Here is a 25,984-nt window from a genome sequence, read left to right as displayed (position 1 = left end):
TTCGGTTTCTACACTGGCTGTAAAAACATTGATCTTGAAGGATAAAGACATTAACATGGACAAGCTCTGCATTCCCTTTTATAAATTTCAGCTCAGCAGACCGTATAACTAGGCCCTCTGCAGTCTGTACATACCTGTATTAGTGTTCTCTCTGTAGCATAGGCAAGCATGTAAAACATATATAATATTGTATATGGTAACTTACTTCAATAGAATGACATGTACAATAATAATACTGGCATGTTTGTCATTTCACAGAGGTGTAGGTATTATTTACTAGAGAAAATAACTTTTCCACCCGTGGGTCATGTCAGTCATGTCTTTGAACTCCTTGAGTCCTAATCTTACACAACATGACATTTTAACATGTTTTTTTTTTTAACTTGCAGGCATAAAATCCACTGGGGGTTTTTTGCACTCATTTTTAGTTTTCAACCCCTCCTTAGCAACCATCACTAGATGAAACGATGGTTGAAGTTTCTTTTTATTTTTGAATCTGTGATGGCCCTGCCCAGTCTTTCAATGTTATGAGACTGAGAAGCTGTTCAACTGTAAGATCAGGGTGATGCATTATCGCTTTAATGTTCAAACTGCAGACCAAAAACAATGTAATGCTTCACAGTAAGGGCAGGCTTGCATGCAATGATCAACTTTTTTGTTATGTGAAAGAGTCCCTTTTAATGTTAGTAATTCTTATAACATTCATAAAATGTTCAGAAGTCCTCTTAGCTTATAACCAGAAGGGATACTTGTTCTCATTAAAAGTAAATAGTCTGTTTTTTGTTGTGGCGAGGTTTTTTAACATTCCTTGCATGAGTAACAGTAAGGGTCATGCCCCTTTTTGATATTAAGTGATGCTCTTCTCTGTAAAGATGTAATGAATAAGAACTGTCTCTTTTTAAATGACTTCTTTATTGACTCCCCTAATCCTTTCTAAGACATGCAAAACTGGATCAGTACTCTGTGTGCCATGCACCCTTCAAACCTGTTCACAGAAAAAAGTGTCCCTGCTTCCAGGGGTCAAGTGAACACCATCACATATCCATATACACTTGCATGGATTGTAGGGATTTTCAAAGTTTACATTGTTTTTCTTGAGAAATAGGAAGCTGAATAAGAGAACATCTGCAAAGGGCACAGTGTCTAAAATGTGGGCTGGCCAGAAATGAAATTTGTATTTACTATGGAAGTTGTTTCACCTTTAATTAAAGTACCATAGGGTGTTTTTGTAGAAATGAACTTGCCTGTTGCTACATTTACATGTGTATTGAATCCTTTTGCAATTTCACTAATTCTTAAAGACATTTTTACTGCTTTGCATCCATTTGTGTTCATGTGAGTGCCATCTCTAAACAATATAATTTAAGTTTATCATGTCTCATAATGCCACTGAATACATAAGTCGTTTTAATGATAAATTCTGGTCGTAATTTAGATTTTTAAAGGTAATTTTATAAGTTAATATCTACAAGCTCATTTCACTTGTGTCTGGATTCACCCAGGCCTTCAGAGGCCTACACAGTTAATACATTAGCACTACTCTACCTGGCCTCATTAAATACTTTAAAGCTATAAACTGAATACACCCAGTTTTCATAAAACGAATGTGTACAGAAAAGGGGCTGTAGTGCCACTGTTTTGTACACCACATCTTATTGACAGACTTGCGTAAGCCATGACAAAGGCATTGTCTCTGCTGCTTGAGCCACATACACAACATGCTCCAGTGAGCTGGAACCTCTGCAATACTTTTTCTGCCTCCAGAGCTTCAACTTCGTTTTTTATTATTTGTGTATGATTTATTTGTTTATGTAATATAAATAATAAATGACATCTTAAGTACAAGGCAGTCAAAGCAGTGGCAACAATACCAGCATTTCTTTTTAATAGCTGCATAATTCACATACCCTAGTTTCTGTAAGTCGCCTTGGATAAAGCTGTCTGCTAATTAAACAAATAGTAAGTACCGGTAGGTTATTTTGGCAACAAACAGTCTTGGTTCTACACACACACAGAACTTTTGATTTGACAGTAGCGCAGACAGGCTGTCAAACAAAATCAACTTCAGCTTTAAAAAATTGCAGAGACTTGCTGTATAGCATGATAGCTGCCAGAATCTACACATCAATGAGATGTTTCATATCAATCGTGCGCCCCCCCCCCCATCCAACCCCCCCGCCCTATGAAATCGCCACTCTATGCTTTTGTTACTGTGTACAAAGACCCCATTAAAATCCATGCTTGGGCAGGCTGCCAAAACATCCATCATGGTCAGATGCAGGGAGCAATTAGGGAGATTTAATTTTTAATAAGAAAACAAATATGTATTCAATCTGAAATGCAAATGACTTGCTAAAGGATCATTAAACCTATTTATAGAAGGTTTTATATTGGTAAATTGGAAGGCTGATTTTTGTTTGAAGATTACATTTAATTGTTTAATTTGCCTTTAAACAAATGGGGTTGGAGGGGGGGGGGGCTGTTCATTTTATCTTTTTTGTTGTTGTTCCAAGTTCACATTTGTAACAAGTGTACGTTGTTTTAGTAAATCTACCATTTTGAGAAACAGACAAAAAATTAAGCACTTGCCACAGCACACGGTGGGTGGCAATGGGCACTGTGGGCAGATCTGACAGATCCATTAGAAGGTACTCTGTTGGCAGCTGCTTCTATTGGCCTTGTCTACATACAGGAATGATGAGGGCTCCAATGGCCATTCTGGAGACCTTTGCAGCAGATCTCTGCCTCAAGCTTGAAGGCTTAAGTCTTTGATTTTTTTTTTTTAATTGGTTTTATTATTTTTATAAATAAATATAACCAATATTAAAAAGGCAAACTTCCACATTAGTTACATTTGTGTTGTTCATGAATGCACACAGAGCTAACTTCAAAAAGTACAAACTGTGAACAAGTCTTTATATGTCTACAATGTATTTTAATGTTGAACTTTTCCATTGTCCATTCATCAATACAGTATAGTTTTATACAACTGTCACATGATGGTGGGGTCCAGAACAGAGAACGCTTGTTTTCATTCTTGTCCATAATTGCTTGCCCAGTGTTTGAGTGAGAGTAGGAAACTGATACAGGAGGATTTGATCTTATCTGAAACCTTCCACTGAGCACACATGCTTGTTAAAATGCTGCATGAAACCCCACTGAAGAATACAAATATGTAAGGGTATGTAGTGAATAAGATTAAGCTGACAAATGTTTTTTGATTCAAAAACACTTTATATAGAAGAAAGGTATACCTCCAATACAATCATATAAGCACAAGATTTAAACTGATTTCGGACAAGGCCTCAGTACAGCTCAGTGCATATATTTGTATCAGAAAGCATGGATATCCACAGAGTCAATTCGAAAGAGATGAAAAGACCTGAGAAAACTTTACCATTTGGGGTATTTATACCTTTGTAAACGACTGTTGACTCCACTCCCATGTGTTTTACTTCTGTGCAATGATAGGGGTTTCCACTCTATCATTGCACATTCCCTCTGCGGGGGAAAAGGGGGGGCTGCATACCATTTTGTACCTAGCAGGGAGCATCCATCTTGTCTTTCAGTTCCCCTCCCCATCTCACACTATCTCTGCTAATCTCCTGCCTTTTGGCGTTTAGCTCAGACACCCATCTGTGACTTTCAGTCGTGTTAGGCGATGCAAAACTGCACATAGCTGGTTTTGCCAATGGGAAATGAAAGAACTCTAAACTTACACAATACTGTATAGAACCGTAATATGAAAGTATATTAAAGCAAATGAATTAGTAAGCACATTAAAACAACTATAAAAACACATTCACACACAATTTAAACATAATGATTAAAAATAACTTGACTATAAAAGACATACACATAATGTAAAACTTATAATTAATACCTCATCCAGAAAGCCGTCACTACAGGTACGTCTGAGTTTGGCACACTTATTATAAATCTGTATATTTCAAGGGGAGAGAAACATTATAGAGTAATACTAGATATTATCTGCCGCTGACTACATCTGACCTGTTTTTTGGCTATTGCTGCGGATGTGTGGATAGTATTCACAATCTGTTATGCTTGTTTATTGTCTAGTTTGATGGGTAATAAACTGCAGCACTGTTTCAGGACTTGAGGGCCAGTATGACTGGCCAAAGAAGTATCCTTACTGTGGAGGGGTGTCCCAGTCTCCCATCGATATCAGCAACGAACTTCTGCGGTACGACCCCACCCTCCGACCCGTCGAGGTGCGGGGCTACAGCAACTGCACGGAGCCACTCGCCTTGATCAACAACGGCCATTCTGGTAAGAGCAGCCAGGACACAACCTCTCCATCAGCATTGTGCTAAAGACATTTACTTTAGCAGTTTAAACCAAAGTCAGGACATTTTCAGCAGAAAAAAGAATAGTCCTAAATGGCATTAATCCTCCAAAAACCTGCTGATATTAGTCAAGACTATGTGATTTTAGGATTTTGCTGCAAATACATGGCACTCTTAGGGTAAATTCCGTGGACTTATATTTTTGCAGGAAATCTTGGGTTCGCAAAGTCAACACAAGACAAGATATCATGATTTTACTTTTACTTATAATGGTAGTGAAAGCAGTGCTTTCTTTTTACAAAACCGATTTTGCTTTAATTATGGCAATGCCAAAAAGATCTGTGGACTTTATATCTACTTATACCTAATTATCCCCAGTTTTGCGTACTTAAATTGATTTAACCCTAATGTCTCTAAACAAGACTATGAGTTACCTTTTGAACAGTGTGTTCAGCAATCCCAGCTCTCAGGGCAGTGCAGACCAGTACTATAGTTCAGTAAGCCACATTAACACTGCCTATTAAAACTGAAAAGCCTATTCAAAGATTTTAAAAGACTTCATGCTTAATATCCAACCTTAAAATGTTACAGTATGGAATTGGACAGTAAACCCCATTAACAGCACTCTGCCAGTCCCTTATGAATTTGCATTCAATGAGAAATGAGGACCAATGTCCTTTTATGGGTCCAGCCAGATGATATCCTAGTTATTGGGCCCTACTGTAATTGTAGCATCATCTGCTAAGCATTCTGACTAAACATTCTCAAATCCTGAACCTCAACCAATCTCTGTTGTAGACTTGACAAAATGCCAGTACTCCTGTGACATGCGTAGAATATACGGCACACTTGAGTTCCAAATAAAACCACACATGCGCACAGGGTGTCCTTATAAGAGATATCATAACCAGGGTTCACAAGTTTTATTATAAGGTTCTCACGTGAGTACCAATAGAAATGGTTTGGTAGTCGCCAAGATTGGGGTCATCAACCAAGTCACTGCCTCGCTCCACCTCCTCTGACAACAAAAGTTCAAACAATTGGAATGTCAAGGAACGGGGGTGCAAATTTGGAGCTAGATTCTAGCACCGGGGAGCCTCATATAGCGCGAGCGACATTAAATTCTGGCGCCAAATAGTAGTTTTATTTTTATTTTTTTTTTATGTTTCTCATTGTCTGGCCCACCCACTCTCCTCAACATACACAGGAGAGAAGGCCCGTGTCGTGTGAGTAGTTGTAAGGGGAGCTTGATTAGGGCGGTATTTCATAATTTAGCAACAGAAGGCTCTCTGGTGCTAAACTTTCAAAACAGTTTAGCAGCAGTTTTCAAAACAATTTGCACCCCTGTCCAGGATACTGGGTTCAGGATCAAAGGTTTCAGTGTCATCTTACACATGAATATGCATCAGGGAAGAACGGCATGACTGATAGGCGGGATCAATGTTTGTGGTGTCTTTTTTTTTTTTTTTTAATGTTGACGTGGAAACCTACGCTCACAAGCAGCACCGCTTAATGGCTGTGTCAGACAACAACAGTAGTTTCTGAATGTTTAAATGGGAATCAGGATTGCTGGTTTATTACAATTTAACAAATCATCACGCATGATCTGTTTATTTCAATAGCCTACCCCCAAATTCCAGCCCTGGGGATTCAAAAGAAAAAAAAAAACAAGACTTCTTCACTTTATTGGTGTTTTTGAACACATCAGCTTACCGGCACAACAGTATTTATAGAACTGAGGGAAAACCTATATAAATTAAGTAAAATGCTTAAGTAATTGTTTTAAATGCAACAGCTTTCAAATCAAACATTGACACCTCCTCTAATCCATTTTGGGAAGCAAAGCGTTGGCGTGCTTCCACAATGCCACTCCCACGTAACTGAATGGATGGCTAAATCGGGATCCCTGCTATCATTAGTTGTTTCAAGTGTCCATTAAAGAAAATGATTACACTATGTAACACAATTTTTGTTCCTGGGTAGTAAGTGTTATTTCCTAATTGCTAATGCCTCAAAAGTATAGAAAATGGCTATTATTCCCCACAAACTTTGCTTTTGTGACCAGGACAGTGATATTTTGAAATATCACTATTTCCAATGAGAAAACGGGCGCTTGTGTCTTTTCATTCACATAGTCAGAAAAAAACAACATATGAATCCAAATTAACACGTATTTATACTAAAGTAATACAAAAATGACTACAAAAGATTTAGAAGTGAGTAGTTTTTCAAGATTTACGATTATACTGTATTACTTTAGTATAAATACATGTTAATTTGGATTCATATGTTGTTTTTTTCTGACTATGTGAACGAAAAGACACAAAAGCACCCATTTTCTCATTGGAAATAGTGATATTTCAAAATATCACTGTCCTGTTCACAAAAGCAAAGTTTGTGGGGAATAATAGCCATTTTCTATACTTTTGAGGCATTAGCAATTAGGAAATAACACTTACTACCCAGGAACAAAAGAAAAAAAATAAAAAATTTGTTACACAGTGTTATGGAAGTCTGTTTTTATGCTTTTTTATAGATATGTATGCAAACCTGCATTCCATTTATATGAACACCTGGTCATAATGCATACTTTGAGCAGACAGAACTCATCCAAACTGCTCCAGGTGACATATCTTGTACATTCTACACACAACCTATTGACTTCTATCAATCCAGGTGATACATTGCTCTTAATCTAGTGGGAGCTCAATACACCTAACCTTAATGCGCATCCTGGGGGACTGCCCCGGGGTGAGATACTTCAAGTGTAGCAGACCAAGTGCTTGGATATGGATCTCTGTGTGGATGAGCAGTGACTGCGAGAGTGTGATGGTGTACAGTATAGATCCCCTTATTTAATCACCTGGTTATGAAGACCACTGTTTTGAAAATACCTCTTTGTCAATACACCGTAATGTGGCCAAAAGTTACAGTAGCTTATCTTTTAGGACATTTGACTGTTTTAGCTGCATGCTATGGAAACTGATTAACATACTTCATGCATGGTGATAAACAATGCTAAGTATGTACAGCACTTTATTCTCTCTGTAGAAACAGGTTTCTGTTTTGTTTGTATTACAAACATTTTCCACACAGAGCTGCAGTTTTCAGACTGTAGCCTAACTGACTCTTGTGTGTTTGTTTGCAGTGGAAATGTCTCTGCCTTCAACCATGTACATCAGCAGCCTGCCTCAGCGCTACTCTGCAGCTCAGCTGCACTTCCACTGGGGAAGCACTGACCACCTTGGAGGCTCTGAGCACACCATTAAAGGGAAACAGTATCCAGCAGAGGTAAGACCATTAAATCGTTCACTGATCATGCCTGCCCACCACCCCTGTATTCTCTTACAAAGCTGGTATAGTCGCTTGGGGAATATCCACACACCCTGCTTGTGTCTGTCAGAACCAGAGATAACCAGTATTTGATGTTCCTAACCCCCGATGGTAACATTTGTCATCTGTGTGTGTTTCTCATTTTGACTTATGACTTCAGTGACATGACATATCATTCCTGTACATGCCTGTACATCACCTAAGAAGGCTGGTTAATGTATTTGATGTATTACACAATACATTTGGAATTGAAATGCAACAGGTGAAAGACTGAGGAGGGGGATTGGATTTTAACGGGATTGTTGTCTCTCTGAAATTGCATTATCAAGCAATCAGTGATTGAGTAAAGGTGTAATGAGTCATCTTGTATTAATGAATCATAGTACTTTCTTTACATGGCATATCTTATTGTAATGGAGGTATGTATCATTTGTATTGTGATACAAAACCGAAAGCACCACCCAGCTCATTGTAGATCACCAAGTGGTTCTTGAATGAAGAATACATGTGTTTTGTAGTTGGTATGAATACATGCTGTCCCAATCTCATATATAATTTTTGTCTTTTAGCATAATCCGTCATTAATTGACCATTTAATCTTATTATGCATCATACAAGTAGCCCATCAGGACCTTCACCTGTATCGTGATACATAGTACATAGCGTATTGCGACCTGCATATTGTGATATGTATCATGACATTAGTGTGTCATTACACGCCTAATATTGAGTTTAAATCTAAAGTATTTAAGTATAAAGTACATTGGTCTGAGATTCAAATCTTACCTAAAAAGAGAAGCGAAGACAAACTGACAATTCTAAACTTATAAATCATGTTGTGTCACTTCTGGATAATGTTGGCTTAAAACAAGATTAAACAATTAATTCTCAGTAAGAAAAAAAAAAAAGATTCCTTCTGCTAAAATTGGCTTTCAGATAGAAGCGCTGGATGTATTCCTTGCAGTTCATTTTGTTCTTCTTCCCCATTCCAAAATAAAACAGGACTGACTTTGTCCATGGATCACGCTCTAATCTGGACACTTACCATGTAACCACTCATTTCGTACCAATCTTTACATATCATACACTCCTGGAGACATTTCGGATGGCATTTGGCTATAATCCAATCAAATATTGTATATAAAGGTGTACTCTTTTCATGTATGTGTGATTTACGTGATTGAGGATCTTCTGTAGGTGTGTGCACTGGTTTAACCAAGAAGCCGAAATGAGTTTGAACCCAGGCCTCCAGTGGTTAAAGGGTTAATCACAAGGAAGATACTGGGATGGTTTGTAGAATGGAGCTGCTCAATTTGTTTAATTACCGCATTCAGACATTGACGCAAGCACAATCAAATTCAATACTGCATTGCCAAAACCATTTAGATTATATGTTGGGATCTGCTTAAATAGGTATTGGATTTTGTCTCTAAGAACATAGCGTTGTGTTCAAATCTATAATCTAGCTAAGAAATTAACTAATAGTCATTTGGTGGGAAAATATATTTGACTATAACCCCTCACTGCAATTTACACTGAAATGCATCACTGGTGGAAACAAGACTCCTATTGCATCGCAGTTTTTCCCATTCCAGGTTTTAGTGTACAAGTAACAAGCTCGGGTACCTCTTGGCAAACTCCTAGTAAAACCCAGGAACGGAGCAAATTGCTATGCAATGGGAGTCTTCTTTCCATTCCTGTACAATTTTTGGTACATTTTAGGGTTGGTCGATTACAGAAGAGATTCATTTTATGGCAGCACAACACTATAATTTGGATCAAATGACATAACCGATTTTCTTTTGAATGTACATTTTCCATGGTTTGAGTCAACATTAATTATGCCAGAGTGTTATATAATTTGTGGAAGAGCTTTTTTGTTCACCCTGGCTCCAATTTCTTGTGGTTTGCCCAGTTGGTTTTCCTGGTGTACGTGCAGCAAGTGATGTATGAACAGGCGATGCAAAGCTGGTCTACCTTGTATAGACATTCACTGTAGTTATTGCATATTTTCTTTGTGTCGGTGCCAGTTTAAATGAAATCTCTTCCATCAGAAGAATTCCATCAGGTGTGATAATACCAAGGTATCACAAACACTAAATATAGTCAGCATGTGTGTCTAGAGCTAGCTTTGATAATCCAGTATAATCTTGTGTTCTAAATCTAATCATTTAAATCTGTCTTGCGTCTATGAACAAACGAGTTATCTGAACTGGTGTATTCTCATTTCAATCCACTTTTTTAGTATAATTTTCAGTTTCATTCGTCGCATTGTTATGAATTGTTTTAAATCCACATGTTTAACCCTTTACGGTATACGGGACAGATGTCCAAGAAATTCATCAGAGCTCTCATTGTTGTATACAGGTGATGTTTTATACAGGTTTGACCATTATAGTGAAGTGCTTTTTCAAATATTCAATTGTTTGTGCTGTGGCCCCGATCAGCCTTTTTAATTCTCTCGCTCTCCCCCTCTCCCCAGATGCACATTGTTCATTTTAACTCTGACAAGTACAGCAATCTTTCCACAGCAGTGGACAAAGCCGATGGACTGGCAGTACTGGGGGTTTTCATTGACGTAAGTACCTACAGGACCTACAAATTCAAAACCATTACTTTTTATTTATTTTCTGTAGGGATATACAGAAGTGATCCAAAATGTAACATTTGGTTTTGTTTCTCACAGGTTGGGGCGTTCAATCCGGTCTTTGATCTTATCCTGAGCCATCTTGGGAGTGTGAGATATAGAGGTAAGCTTTTTGAATTTGCAACCTTCTAGCTCCAAAGCAAAGCACTTACCAAGTTTACAAGAAGGTCCGTTTTCAGCTAACCTGCTAAGAGTTCAACGCTGGCCTTTAAACTCCCCTCCTTTGTTACAGCACCCTGTCACACTGCTACCAGGTAAATGAAAGTGCTCTGTTGACCTTGTATGCTTAACAACACTAAACGAGTCATTGCAGTTTATATACAAGCTTTACACTTTAGATAATGGTAAGGGATTTAGATCACATTAGTTGTGAATGTTTCTTCTTCCACTATAAAGTGCTACCTCTTGTTTCACTCTCAGGCTTGCACATCAAATAAGTGAAGGACCCTTCTACAGCATTTACTGTCAACAGACAATTTACTGTCAGTCTTGCCTAAGAGAGAATTAACTAAATTGATTTGCGAACAGTGAATTACTGAGGGAGCGCTGTCCTCCAATTTGTTTCATATTCCTTTTATTCATTTTTTTTCTTTTGGTTGGAATCTAAACTGTATTTTTGAGACTTTCTGCTGCTTTCTTTGCCTGGCATACTGCTTCTCCTAGATCAAGGAGTACAAATTCCTGCCTTTAATGTCTTCAATCTGCTCCCTGAGCGGCTGGATGAGTTCTACCGGTATGATGGATCCTTGACCACCCCACCCTGCTACCCTAGTGTGCTGTGGACAGTCTTCAGAAACCCTGTCAGGATATCACAGGAGCAGGTGTGTCTTCTGCAATTGAATACTTGGTTATGTGAATTTCCTGCTCCAAGTAGCTTTGGAATATTTATCTTCTCTCATTTATTTATTTATTTATTTACAGCCTTATCTTTGACATAGGTCGACCTGAATCTTTATGAAACAGTCTATTTGTATTGAAAGGGAAAACAATACATATTACATCTTATCACATGGTGCTTGTTGACGTAACATTGCCCTTGTGGTGATGTCCGCTGCTGGTTGGTTGTGCATGTGTTACCTGGGAAGATGTGCACTGCTTTCATAGAGAATTGCTACATTTGCTGGATTTTAGATGAATGTGGTTCTCTCAAAGTCAGTATTCCCATGGTGATCAAAGTAAAAGAACGTCAAGCACACTCCAGTGCGAGGTATTCACCTGATTTGAGTGGATAAATTTACAGATGAACTACATACAGTAGGCTGGTTTCTTGCCTTTTCTGCCACATTAGCAGGCTGCTTACTTGTGATGTCATTGCGTCCAAAATGAAGGCATATTGTAGTTATTGTAATGTTCTGAAGGCCATTGTGCATTTTGGGGTCTTTTCTTTCAACCAGCAAACTAAATTAGATTTTATTGCTGTAAAAACTGTGGTTCATAATGGCAGTGAAGTATGCCAAGCCATCTTTTACTGAAGAGTCGTGGTTATTGCTAAAGCTTGTCATTAAATGGCTTCAAACCAGATTTAGAATACATCCCCTGCTCTGTAATGTAGTTGGGATTTGGCGACCTCTAGCTCTTCACAATTAACATCTTTTTATACCATCTTTGCATCTGCCCAGCTCCTGTCATTACAAACTGTATTGTACAGCACCTACGTAAACGAGCCCGTCTCCTTGAAGATGAATCAAAATTACAGACATCCTCAAGAGACCAATGATAGGCATGTCCTAGTGTCCTTCCGTGATGGTGAGTTACTGACTTTTGAGATGCTGAATCTTGATTTATTAAAAAAAAAAAAAAAAAAAAAAAAAACACCATGCTACAGTACATTATGGAATACCAAGTACTGAACATTTTGCAAAAGCCTACACTGGTGTTCTAGACTGGAGAATCCAGCACATCACAAAGAACGCTTAAATTATTAAAATAACTATATTGACTGTATTTACCTTTCAGTGTTAACCCCTGAAGGCCAGTCTTGTATTCAAATAGTCACAAGCAGGACTGGGATTAGATTATGGGTTGGAACATGTAAAATGAAACCAGTAGAGATCGGCAAACTGTAGACTAGCCAAATCCAACTGTGCATGCTGAAAAGTCAAATGTAGAAGCCTTTACATTTTGGCCTGTTGCATGAAAGTAAAGGGAACAAGCCTGTTTCAAACGTGACTTGTAGAGTGAAACGGCCAACCACGCTGGTGCTGCTTCACTCCATCTCAGGAGGAGTCCTGTGGTCATGGCAAAATGGTGACCGTGGCGATGCGCTAGGTTGTCATGGAGTTTGAACAGTAGCATTATTCTCCTCCTCACCCCCTGTACTAATTTTAAAGTTTGTGTTTGTGTTTTGTCAAAGTTACGTAGCATGATATCTATTGCTTAATTAACCAATGAACCAAAATAAAAATTAAACCTGTTTTTAGGTTGGATAGTGTGAAACTACAATGTTGTAAACCTATACAGAAAGCTGTTTTATTGAATGCTACACATACAGCTATGGCCAAAAGTTTTGCATCATCCTAGAATTTTTTATGATTTAAAAAAAAAACTAAAAAGTATAATGTGTATTTTATTTAACATCATGTGATCAAACTAAAAATGATCTTGCAAAACTTTACCAGAAGTCATAATAGTACTACAGTATTTCAAGTTGGAATTCGAAATGTCACATTTTTTAAATTTTGTAGTTTTCTCATATACTTAACAAAAAATCGACACACAGCGTTAATTATGTAAACGTAACATTATTCAGGTTTCATTAGACTTTATGAAGCAAATGTTGTTAATCCTAGAGGGTGATGCAAAACTTTTGGCCATAGATATAAAGCTATGTGTCTCCCAGCTGAATGAGGCATTTCTACTGAATAGATGCATAGATTTTAAAGGTTTCATATTTTCTTTTTTTGTAGTAGTAGTAAGACCATTAGTGCTTACGATTATATTACTGTAATGTTTATTTTAACAATTTTCCAACACAAATACATATCTGATTTGTTGCACATAAGTCTGCATGCTGCTTATGTATTTAAATAGAGGTACAAACATGTATATCTGAGTGATTCTTCAGATTGCAACATTTTTGGAGGTTCCACCGAGACGCTATGCATGCCACTAACAATTGCTGAACAAGAACTGCATGCAAGGTTGATTTCAGCATGGAACTGAGGGGGAAAGTAGACCACAGCATGAAAGTCACCTCTCTCTAACCCTCCATGGCCTGAGGAGATGTACCTGAAACATGCAGGTAAAATGCAGCAAGATACAGTGGGGGAGGAATACTTACTGCAAAGAGAAAAAACAATTAAACATATGGCTGTATCTCCGGTGTAGGCAGAGGAAATATTCGAAGGACAACGCCTTCATTCCTGCGGAAACAAATTATCCAAAAGTTACAAACTGGAGACCTTGCAGACCTGGCAGATGAGGGAATGTCCATGCTACTCCCCCATTTGAAACAGTTTGGAAACTCCACCCCCCTGGCCAGTGCAGAGTGGGCAGATCATCAGAGTCAAGGTGTGCAGAATACCCACTACAGAGCTGGGAACCCTTTACAACCCAAGATCAACTATAGGAATCCAAAGAATAGAAGTTGGCCAGATGGAGCAAAGGTACATACCCAAGACCATGGCACTGTGTTGCCAGCATACTGGAAATACAGGCAGACTGGCATCTCCAATCCTAGAGACGACAAATGGAGTTTCAGAACCCTGGAACAGCATATTCGAAGAGGACTGAAGGGGAGTCAAACAGAAAGAGAAGTGTCCAATGCCATTAGTGAGATCCTTTTTCCAGAGTTGAACCTTAGGAGTTACCTGGAAGGGAGGTCTGTTCTCGCTGTCCCGACAATCCGAAATATTATCCACAGCCGCCGCACTGAAGAAGCCGCAGAGTTGGATCAGGCCCTGACTAAAGCGACGCAGGGGCCAGTAAAAATTCCCGCTCCATTCTTGACACACTCGGCGAGCCTGAAGCAAAAAGTGAAATTTCTAATGAACCAAGCCAAGCTGAGACAAAGAGTCACCCGAGCAAATGCAACAGGGCCAGCGTTGTTATACCGGCACTGGCAAGAGATGGAGGATTAGACTGGAGAAGACAATGCTGCTTAGTTAACTAAATGAAACGGAAGCTTACCACCCCCACCACTAGCCACCACCAACAAAACCCAGTGAATGAAGGAGACCTTTGTTAATGAGGAAAGCTATGACCAGGGAGAAAGCACATATAGGCTTAAAGGCAGGAAACCTAAAATGGGAGAGAATCTTGATTTTAAGGAAATCAGTGTACTAAAGGCATTCAGAAGAGCTCTTAACCTGGAAGCCTGGGGTGCCCATTCTGGGGACTAGGTCCTGCTTTTTTAAACCGGTCTAACCATTGTGATTCAAAACAGGGTTAAGGAGATGACTGTGGAAGACCTAAAGAAGTAACCATACAAGGGCAACGACATTCACAGCCAGAGAACTCAAAGAACGGCTACATCAGGACATAATAGAATATCCTTCCTTTTAATAGGAAGGACATCATAAAGCAATATGGACTGTAGTACTCCCCAGAGACTAGCACTGACACAAAGCTAGTGACAGCATTGATAAATCCCAACAGGTCGGTAATCAGTGTGAAAAATTATTCCTGCTGTTAAAGAGCGACCCTATTTATAGGACTCGGACTGGCACTTTTATTACAAGACATGTATTTTCAAAAGTTATCCCAGTTCACGTCCACATTTAGAACCAATTGGTAGTAACTACAGTGCTAGCCCGTTATAATGTGGTTGTTGGGGTCCATAATTAGGAGACCGCATTATTTAAGTTCCGCCTTTAACGAATTTTACCATTTTTGTTCCCAAAATAATTTTACAATGCCCACAAGCCGAATTTAATATTGTAGCATACGGTGAAAAATGAAGGAAGGAGACGCACACAATTTCACGGTTTGTTGGAAAGATTATTCTCGGCCACTCTTAGCCTGGGCCACACCAAAAACAACAAATTGCGCTGCTGTGAGAGTGCAAGACTTTCACACAGCAGCTTGTCTCTCTGCTCTGCCCACGCTGATATGGGCCCCCCTATGTGCTTTCATGTCCCTGCCACCTTGTTGACATTCCTGCAGAAACCAAGCGAATCAAGTCTACTCGGTGTAGCCTATAGCAGCCCTCTTTGGAGTCAATCTTATCATGAAAACCTTTTAGCTATCCGCACAATGTAGATTCGACAACATTTTATATCTTCTGAAACTGCTGCTTGAGTTTCACTTATTCTTACTCTGTCCACTGCATAGAGTTTCATTTTAAAAGAGAAAGATTTACGTTTTTTGCTGTCTGCCATGCTTCGTACTGTATATCTGTAACGTTTACCCAATATTTGTGAGTCAAACTGCATTAGGGGGAAATGGGAGCCACAACATTACCATGTTATAACCGATTCCGCACTGTAACAGGTCATGTTTATAACGTGACTGTATCTTCATAAATCTGAGTTGTCTCGTGCACAAATACGGAAAGAGAATTCTTAATGTACAATTCCTTGCTGTACTGGTAATGGCTGACTTTGCGTTAAAAAAATGTGTGCGAATTACCTTGATTCTTCCAGCAGCTGCAGTCTAGCTACAACAGATATTTCCATTTTTTCAATCTAATTCCTATGTTTTATTGGCTTTTCAAACATTTTCTTTACATACCCACATTCTTTTGTAGCAACACAACTTATATATCTTTAAATATTTTGCAGGGCCACCTCTCTTCTCTTCAGAGTTTTGTCTTTTAACATCCTTTTTGTACAAGGCTTTCCATAAATACATGAGACCACAAGATACATTCGAGGTAGCCTTGCAGCATGTTTAAAGATACAGGAGAGCATGTCCCATTAATACCACGATGCTATGTGATCGTGCAGGTCTTTACTTCATACAGTTTCTAAAGGTGAGTTTCCTTTTTAAAGTAATGTTTCCTATCTAAACAGATACAGGAAAATAAAGAATAGCGCAGGACAGTATTTGTAAATGCATGATTCGTAATACACTGGACAAATGTTTCGACTAGAAGTCTTTGTTCATGTATATTGTGCTACCATGTTATGCATTGTGTGTGTGTGTGTGTGTGTGTGTGTGTGTGTGTGTGTGTGTGTATATATATATATATATATATATATATATATATATATATATATATATATATATATATAGTAGAGATAGCAGGGAGGGGGTTAAAATTCCTCCCTGCTAAAAACATGTGAGAATGCATGTTTTGGGTGAATGGGCTAAGGGTGTTAATTGTGTTATTGTTTAGATAATCCCCTGCACCTGGTGCTAATTGTAAATTGGAGCCAGGTGCAGGGTATTTAAGAGAGGCAGACAGTCTGTTCTAGGCTGCTGAGTGGAGGGAGGCAGATGGTGTGATCTGCTTCCGAGCAGTCAGTGGGTAGGGCTGTGTGAAACCTGTGTGAGTTATTGTGTTGTGTAACAGGTAAACAGCTTAGCCATCCTGTGGGTTAGTTAGGGATCTATTGATGTGTAGTCAGAGCTCCAAAAGAGAGGTAGGTGTTTGTTTCTGTTTTATTTATTTTGATTTTGTGTTTATTAAAAGTGCGCGCAAGCGCTGAAAAATCAATTTCCGTGTCATGGGTCTACTTTTAAAGGGGCGATGAAGTGTGTGAGTGGCGTGGCTCTTTTACTATATATATATATATATATAATATACAATCCCTGTATATTCATATCTGTTTACGATCCAGAATTCTTTGAATGTTTAGTGATGGGACCGTGAACTGGAGCGATGTGATCCAAGAATTGTGACGAGATTGAGGTCCAACTGAAATAATGTCTTGTCCCTGAATAAAATCTATCCTCTTGCATTACATTTCTATTTGTTATTGGCTTCTCTGGTCTGTCTATTAATATAATCTACAAAGCAACACATTACCTTGCATAACTTTAATTTTAAATCTGCTGTGATTTTTTAGTACAGTTATAGTGCCTTTACAGTGTAAGTGGTGCTTTACCTAAAACAATGACAAGTGTAAATTAAGCAGATTCACGTATGTAAAAAAATAATGTTAACTAATTTAGCCACTTAAGAAAATACATGCCGATTATTCATACTGTATAAAGCTGTGTGTAATTATACTTCTGTGATCTGTGTACATTTTTTTTTTTTTTTTTGCGCAGTACACATGGTTCATTTTAAGCTTTTATGTGGAACATAATGTGAAAGCTAGCACTGCAGAAAGGAAATGAAATGCTGCTTTTGTTCCCACATACAGTAAACCTGTGCTGATGGACTCTCTTCATGGACTAGAACACTGGTGACTGACTGATTCACTGGTTTCATAGACTGATTTAGTACTAATCTTTGATTACCTTAGCTAAAATAACATTAGGATTTGAGTAGCTCTGTGGAATATAGAGTAACAACACTAACTACAGCAGGTATACGCATCAATACAATCTGAATTAGGTCACAATCCAGCACCTAATTCAAGAAATGAGGGGTAATGGAGGGAAACGCGTTATGCATACAGAGGGTTATTTACACGTTTAAGGCATTGCCATGATGCATATTGTTCAAATAATTTTAATACATGAAGGTTCTTGCAATGACTTGGATCTAATTCAATAAAGACTGAAAAAAGCATCGGAGTAGTTATTGAGGGTGCAGGCAAATGTCCTGTCCAAGTGACCCCATTAAAGGTTTGATTTAGTTGAATAGCACTTACTCCCACACAAACTTTCTTTTTTTTAAATTGCCCAAGCCAAACATGCTTATAACTAACCAGAAACTGTATTATTGAACATATGAAATTACTGATAATTCAGTCAGGATATTAGACCCTATTGTACAAAGTGTATTCAGGTCTATTATATAGCTAGATAGGTATAACTGGACAGCAGTATTGCGACTCTTTCTGCAATATACAGTTACTATTAAATGCTATAGTTTGTTTTTTCTAAAGGAAACTAACACTGATCAGCCTTTAATTATGATGTTTTTAAGTTTGTATCTGTCACTGGTCTGGTGAACCGGGTTACATTTAGAATATTTAATGACCATTTTAACAAAGTTTCTTGATCAGTAGAAAAATAAGTGAATGTGGACTTCATGACATAGGTAGAATCAGCACATGATTCTACGTTGGTGTAAGTTGTGCAATAAAGTGAAAAGTTTTAAAAACCAGAGCAGCACAATCCAGATCAAGCACTCCACAGATCTGGTGTTGATTGGCTGTGTTTGCATTTCCCAGTGAAAAAGCAGCTGCTTGGATTGGTGTGGATTGCTAAGAAAAGCAGCAGTCCTCACAAATCAGAGCAGCTGTTTCTTCACTGAGAATGGTAAATTGGCTCAGTCAACACCAATGCCCCTCACCTGATTGTCAGCACCTGATTTCTTTGGAGAGCTCAGTCCTAGTAACAGGTTCGTTCAGCACCAGCCAATGAGATCAAAGACAATGACTGACTGTTTAAGAAGTGTTCACAATTAATACTTTTTTACAACCTGGTGCCTTGGAGGAAACGACTACAACTTCATACCGTTTCTGTTTTTGCGCAATAAAAAAAGGTTTCCATTTTTTCCTTCTGTTATTTAAATACAGGTTATCTGCGGAGATTTTAAATAAAACTACACTTACACAGGTGGCATATTACTAGGTATAGTTCTCCTGCTTGCTGCTTTTCTCAGTAAATTATAGTAGTAAGCACTGTCTTATGTTTGTTTTCAAGAGCTAACGATTCTTCATAGGAATTTGGGTATGTTGCCATATGCAGGAACAGTACCTGTCGCATGTGTGTGTGTGTCTGTGTGCGCACGCCCTGTGATTAAAGCTTCCAGTCCATTCATTGGTTCATTTCTCTCAGTAAAAGATGAGAATGTTTCACAGAGTTCATTGAGCAGCCACACTGTAATGAGCACACAAGAGAAGAAGCCAACCAGCTGCACAACTGCTGGCACAACAGGGTCCATTAAAAAGAGTGATAACAAGCGAGAATCGCAAGGGTGGGATTTATAAGTATATAGAAACAATGTATAAATCGTTTGTTATATTTCCTATTTCATAAACTCATAAAATGCCGTGTTAATGATGTTTCCATTCATTCTGAGGGTTTCTTATTATTGAATCATTTTGTTGTTGTGTCACCGTCTTGTGCAAAGCATTGCATTGCCAGCAACCCGATACACAACTTGATCCAGATCACTAGAGGACATTGTTTGTTACTTCTATCAACACAATTTGGCTGATTTGAGTGTGTTTTCAATACATCTCAAGCCGGCTACCTGAACTGATGAGCAGCTCCTGCACTCAGGGGAAGGAACACAGACATGTTTAAAAAGACCAACCCGGTATTTGAATAAGAACCACTCAGAATGATTGTCAACTTCCTAAAAAGTGAAGGGGCAGACAAAACCCCTAAGTGAGTTTACCTTGAAGCCATGTGCTCTTTAATGAAACCCACAGATCTACTTCCACATTCTTATCTTGTATTGAGTTGAGCTGTCATGGTGTATTAATACCCTTTTACATACAGATATCTCCTTGCATTTTCTACGTTTGTTTGAAATGAATCTCATAACCATTAATCAGTCTCATCTGACCTAACTGTGAATCATCAAAGACATCAATGGGAAACCAAGTCCTCCACATGTGGTATGCTGTTTTGAATCATTTGAAGGGCTGTAGCATGTCTTCTTGTTTTAACCAGCGATAATCATGCATTCCCTTTTCCGCTATTGTTACTGTAAACTAACCCACTCGCCTCCATTCCACCCTGTGCTCTGCTACATAAGAGAATGCAATCCTATTCATAGACTATTATAACTGGTGAGCATTTTCTTCAATGGGCTCATCTTGTTGATATTTTCCCATAATAACTGCCCGGTTATTATGAGAAACACATGCTCATTAACACCAGCAACAAAGCGCGTCCCCAGTGCAAGCTATAACAGGTCACCGAGTACAGTAAGCCCCGCCCCACAACAAGCAACACAGAACTATAGCGCTCTGGCAGGATAAATGCTCAACAGAGAAAATACTGCATGTGATATCAGAAAACCCCAAGCATTATTCTCTATATACCTTTAATTAACTCTCTAGTTTGCCAGTGAACTATATTCACAATGCTTTAACACAGTCTGCTTTGATTAATTAAATGCAGTTTGATGCTCGTGGGATAACCCTTAATTAAAAAGAATCTGGCTGAAATTACTTTAAATTAAGCTTTGTGAATCCCAATGGAGATGAATGACACTGTCTGCAACACTAATATAATTTGCGTGCCTTAAATAGCCTTCCGTTGTAGGTAACAAAATGGGGTTTGTTCAATTGATCTAAACAGAAGCTGATCTAACTACAGCCTGTTTAAATTATCATAAAATCATCATTATCACTGAGAAGCACGATGTTATAAAAACCCAGCAATGCATGCGAGTCTCTTTAGTTTATTTCTGTGGGTAAAAATATGAAAAAAAACTCATTAAACCTGTCTTAATTCATCAGCCTTTTCATTGCTCTGGGTCTCTTGCAGGTGTGATTCTCGCCATCACTTTGGCTGCTGTACTGGGAGCAGTCCTCATCGTGGTGCTCATTGTTTTCGTGCTGAGAAAGAAAAGGTGAGTGCTCTCCGGAGACTTTTCCCTTCTTGCTAACTCGCTGTGCACTGTTGAACCGGAAGGGAGCAGTGATTTCGAGGATGTAATGCTGTATATTTACCCCAGCTGATACATACCTTTTTGTCTCATACAGAACCAGTACCCTGAAAGTTAAAAACCCTAGAGTTAGGTGGCTTGGTTTTAATCTCAACAATAACCAAATTATTTGTATTACTAATTCCAATAAAAACGGTAGGGTGACATATATTTAAATGGCAGGTTTCAACGATATGTAGTAATACAACATATAAAGTCATTGATAAATCTCTTCAAAACTTTTTTTCTAAATGGGTACTATTTAGCACAATTATATTGCTGGGATAGTTAATCACAAAAAAAAAAAAGGATTTGTCTGTAGGATGGTGTTCGTTGCCTCAGGGCATTGCCTGCTGTACCATTAAAGATACCTATAGAAGGAGAACAGGGCTATGAAAACCGCTTCTGAATTGACCTTGTATGCAAATTCGTTCCCAATTTCTTAAACCTCCAGTATGTTTTAAGCCCTGAGTGTGACTCACAGAGCCGGCAGGGTTCAGTGTTCTTGTTATTCCCACACTCCACCTACATTGAGCAGCGCAACCTCTAATCCCTGCCCTGCAGGCACATTTAACCTCACCCGCGCAAACCACTCGGCAACGTCCTTGCTAGCCTTATTGTGCTTCAGCATTCCTACCGCCATGCTTTCACTGCTTCACCACATCATGCGTATAAACAATCATGGAAATATATATTGCAAATGCTTAAATATTGTGTTTAACTCAATGTTTGATGGACTCTTTGGTATGCTGACCTGAATTTAGGAGCGGCGAATGAGTTCTAGTTCTCTTTCACCATAGACATGTAACGCAGGCTAGATCAGCAAAGTAGCTGTTAGAGCCAGTGCCAACTAGTGATTAAGTGTAGCACATCACTAAATGATGCAGGCTCTTGAACATAAGCAGACCCGTTGCAGATCTAGCTTGCGTTACATTATGTCTATGGTGAAAGAGAATCTGCCCATTCAAGAGCTGCTCAAATAACCTAGTGGTTATATCAACAATGGAATTAAACACACTATATGAGTCATTGCAATAAGGACAAGGGTTTGATGACGCAGAGAATTTGGGAGTGAGTGGTACCTCCCTTTGAATGATTCACTGATGTTCACTGATTCTTTACATTTAGTCCCAAGGGACGGGAAAGCAGACACCATCATTAGCACATCTCTTTCATCAGAAAATACCACAGCGAGAACGTTTTTTACTACGCTATTCATGCACCATTGCTGACACCTCATTCTTACTTGGTTAAAAGTCTGAATCACTCAGTTGATTTTGCTGCAACTCAGAATTGCTGCAGCTTAGAATTGTATGGGGATTCAATTCACACCATCTTAACAGGGCTGATCCCATCAGGGCATTACTTCTACTTATTGAACAGCACTATAGGAATGGAATTTGTATTGCATTTTAATATTGTGTTATAGGTTGTGTGCTGTGAACAACTGTTTAATGTGAATGATTAAGATCACTCTGTTTCTGACAGTTTCTTTATATCCGGTACGCTGCACTGTTCCATGACTCTCCATTACAAGTGAGGTGCAGTAGAAATGAAACATTGTTAAACCTCTGGACATGGCAGTGATACTGAAGACATTCCTCTCGTTGCAACTTGGTAGTTTCATTTTGTCTCTAGCAATGTTAAAAATGAAGAAAGAACCAAGAACGCTGTTTGGTTTAAACTGATAATAATATATCAAATCTTCATATTATAAAAAAAGGTGCTGTTTGGAGTCAAGGGTCAAATGTTTAGTAAAGAAATCTAGGTGAAAAAATACCTGTAAGTCCATTGTTTTCGTAGAGATTCAAATTAATCCTTCAGGCAAATCACCAAAAATCAAGGCACTCTTACAAACGTATAGGTAAAATACCTTTATTAATGGGGCATATCCAAAAACTGAATATTAAAAATAGAACACAGAACCAGCATGTTCTAAAAAAACGAACAAAAGAGACTACCAACGCGTAGTGGCAATCCTAGCCTTCATCAGGCTGTGAAGACCCCAATCGAGACTCATCCAAACTTTGTTCTTACTGGTACTACAGTAATATTCCTGGTGATTCACACACAGTACAACAGCAACAATTAAAAAAAAAAAAAAAAAAAAAAAACACATTCAAATTGAGCTCCACCAAAAAACACAACACTATACTGGACACTGAGACTGCATGTGAGCAAAAAAAGTGAATCTGTAAAATCAAAATCTTGGAAAATAACTTATTTTCATTAATACCTTCCTATTGCGCCAGTCAGTAGTCCTGTACTTGAGTAATTCTTATTATGATTTTTTTTTTTTTTTCTCCCAGAAGCAAAAAAAACAATCAAGAAAACAACAAAGCGGTCATCTACAAACCAGCAGCCAGCACAGAGGAGGACGCTTCAAAAGTATAAGACCCAGCCACTGCCCTTCAGAATGAAACCCACCTGACACTGTGCACACTGAAGCATCAGCTATGAAGACCAACCTGTTTAGAGGCACTGGGGATCTTAGAACCACATACACTTTTTTCTTTTCCAACATTAGATATGACTTCAGCATTTCTCTTTGCTTTGACAAAAGCGCTGTACCAGCCACACTAAGAGATAAGACACGTTTCTAAGAACTTTATTGAGGGTGGCTTTAAACTTTGCAAAGTGCATCAGGCTGAGATGACTGGAGCAGAAAATGATACACAAAGTGTTTCTAAACAAGAAGAATGCATTCTTTTATATAACTCTGATATTTCAGAGCCTTACCAAGTTGCTATTTTAAAGCTACCCTTTCAGTTACACACCTGTGCTCTGGAAAGATCAGTCATGCACAATGCAGTGTGATCCTCTTTTAAGCATGGTGTGCAGGTTGACCTGTATTAAGAATATCGGAACACACTTCCGTTTAGTTCAGCAGTTTCCAAACTCTTTAAACTAAACGTGGAAGCTTCAGACACCCAATTAATCAAGTTAAATACTTCAATTCCTTGAGCGTGCATAATTATAAGTAAGAATAATAGTGAGAGCTTGCATTGTTTGGCAATGTATATTTGAATCGTACAATTTTAGTTTGACTTTCCCTGCATGAGCAGCTCTCTCTAGATTCCAGTTTCATTTGTTTTGTGAATTTTGGCACATAAAAAAAGTAAACTGTTTAATCTCAGTGGTTTAAGGTAAAAAATGTGTAAACGTGGCAGGCTTGGACCTAAAGGGAGGGCAATTTGTTGGAACAGAACTAATAAAAGGGTTTATGAGTTGGAGAAAAGTCGCTTTGGATTGTTGCTGCATGTTGCAAACAAAGCACTGCTTAATATATTTGCTTTCCTATCACTTTTCTGATGTAGTCCTTGGTTTTCTCATTTCAGCAGTAGCATAGCAAGGCTCCCTTCTGGAACATCCGGCAACAGACACAGACTCCTCATTGATCAGTTCATAGGAATTGTGAGATGTGTGAATTAATGACTGTTTAAAAAAAAATAAATGTATATGTATAATTTTGTAAAGGAATGGTTACTTTTCAAGTATAGGAATATACTTGCAATCACATTCTCCAGTTTAATATACTACTGTATTATTATATGATATTATTGAAAGTTCTCATTCATTTTCTTCTTTTCAGTGTATTTAGCTCATATGTACATATATTTGAACGTGTTTAGTCGGTGCAGGGTATTTTATAGATAGATTAGGTGTTGATCATTTTGTGTCGCCAGCACTTACTAGACAGTGTCGGCATACAGGTTCTGCAGGTTTTCATTTTAACTCGATTGTGACCGGTTAAAGTGGACCTTATATTTTCCTAGAAGTCAAAATACACTGGATTGTACTATTAGGCACGCCATCTGCTGGATTAATAGTTGATGGTTTATCTTACATATTTATTTATTGACAACAAAACACGTTTGGGGAAAATCCTGCAATAATCAACGTAGGAGAAATGTTTGTTTTGTTTGAAATATAATGAGATAACAAAAACATGTTAAATATTGCTCCACATGTGTTTTCCAAGCAATTTTCAGCTGGCTTTTTTTTTTTTTTTTGGGTGAAATGGTTTCTGCATGGTGTACAGTGTGTGCTATGGGTTTCGTCTTTCTGAATGCACTCAGGATAGCATTTTAATGGTTGAGTTAGTTTGGAGTGTTATAAACCCACTTTGTTATGCAGATGGAACAGTGCCAGTACAATATGAATATCACAAATGTAGTTTCTATAAATGTCATTCATGGTGATTGATTGTGTATACTGATTTTTAAATGGCATTGTAAAGCCTAATAAAACTGCTGAAAATGAACTGTTGTGAGCTGTTGCATTTGTAGAGCACATTTTGAATAACCCTTGATGAATTTTGACTTGAGATCTCGTCTTGTGTTGATGTTTGTTGAAAGTATCTTGTTAACTATTATTTCAGTATAAAACATAAATCAATTATCTTCATTTAAAAACATTTCTATGAAGTCAACATTTTAAAGTATGCAAGTCAATGCCATTTCTAATCGACTAACATGGATTAATGCTAAGATGAGGTGGGATATCAATGACATTTTGATTGAATATCACATGTAAGAATGTAACTTGCAAACGAGTTGAGGCCATTTGGCCCATCAAAGCTTGTCCGGTTCCTAGTAGCTGACTGATTGCTGTCAAGTTGAGTCTTGCAGAAATTTGCCTGACTAGGTAGCCTATTCCATCCTCTCACCACTGACTGTGTGAAGGAGTGTCTCCTTCTCTCTGTCCTAAGTCCATCTACACTCAATTTCCAGCTGTCCTCTGGTCCTGGTTTCTGTACTGCGCTTAAACTATTGGTTTGGGTTAACTATCAGTTGAATTAGAAATGTTTCAAGTGGAATAAACAACTCAAAGTGGTGAATTAGAGTTTATATGTTCAGTGCTTCTGGTTTTATCACTGTTCATCCCTTACTTACTGTGCAAAACTATTCTATCGAAATTATTTTTAAAACTTACATAATGGTACGATTGGGACTTGCTTTTTACCCTGCAGCTGTAGTTCAAGCATTACTTTTAGACAAACCAAACCTATCTTCAAGAAGAAGCCACTTTTCA

General features: G+C 38.2%; 1 protein-coding gene across 3 annotated transcripts in view; it reads left to right on the top strand.

Annotated features, from left to right (window-relative positions):
* Positions 1-25,214, top strand: part of LOC121299149 (carbonic anhydrase 12-like) — a 33,228-nt gene extending 8,014 nt beyond the window's left edge. Inside the window, exons 3-10 of one of the 3 annotated variants that reach the window (XM_041226721.1) lie at positions 4,114-4,290; positions 7,456-7,598; positions 10,123-10,218; positions 10,327-10,390; positions 10,951-11,108; positions 11,907-12,033; positions 20,791-20,875; positions 23,263-25,214. In XM_041226721.1, the coding sequence (XP_041082655.1) occupies positions 4,114-4,290; positions 7,456-7,598; positions 10,123-10,218; positions 10,327-10,390; positions 10,951-11,108; positions 11,907-12,033; positions 20,791-20,875; positions 23,263-23,344 (932 nt within the window). In that variant the 3' untranslated portion in view covers positions 23,345-25,214. Of the gene's footprint in view, positions 1-4,113; positions 4,291-7,455; positions 7,599-10,122; positions 10,219-10,326; positions 10,391-10,950; positions 11,109-11,906; positions 12,034-20,790; positions 20,876-23,259 lie in introns of all 3 variants that reach the window. The other 2 variants (XM_041226720.1, XM_041226722.1) reach the window with 2 other exon arrangements.
* Positions 25,215-25,984: the final 770 nt, after the last annotated feature.

The sequence above is a fragment of the Polyodon spathula genome, chromosome 24 (assembly GCF_017654505.1).
Source record: "Polyodon spathula isolate WHYD16114869_AA chromosome 24, ASM1765450v1, whole genome shotgun sequence".
In the NCBI taxonomy this organism is placed as follows: Eukaryota; Metazoa; Chordata; class Actinopteri; order Acipenseriformes; family Polyodontidae; genus Polyodon; species Polyodon spathula.
Note: the sequence above shows the minus strand (reverse complement) of the source record. Positions and strands in the feature narration are given on the sequence as shown.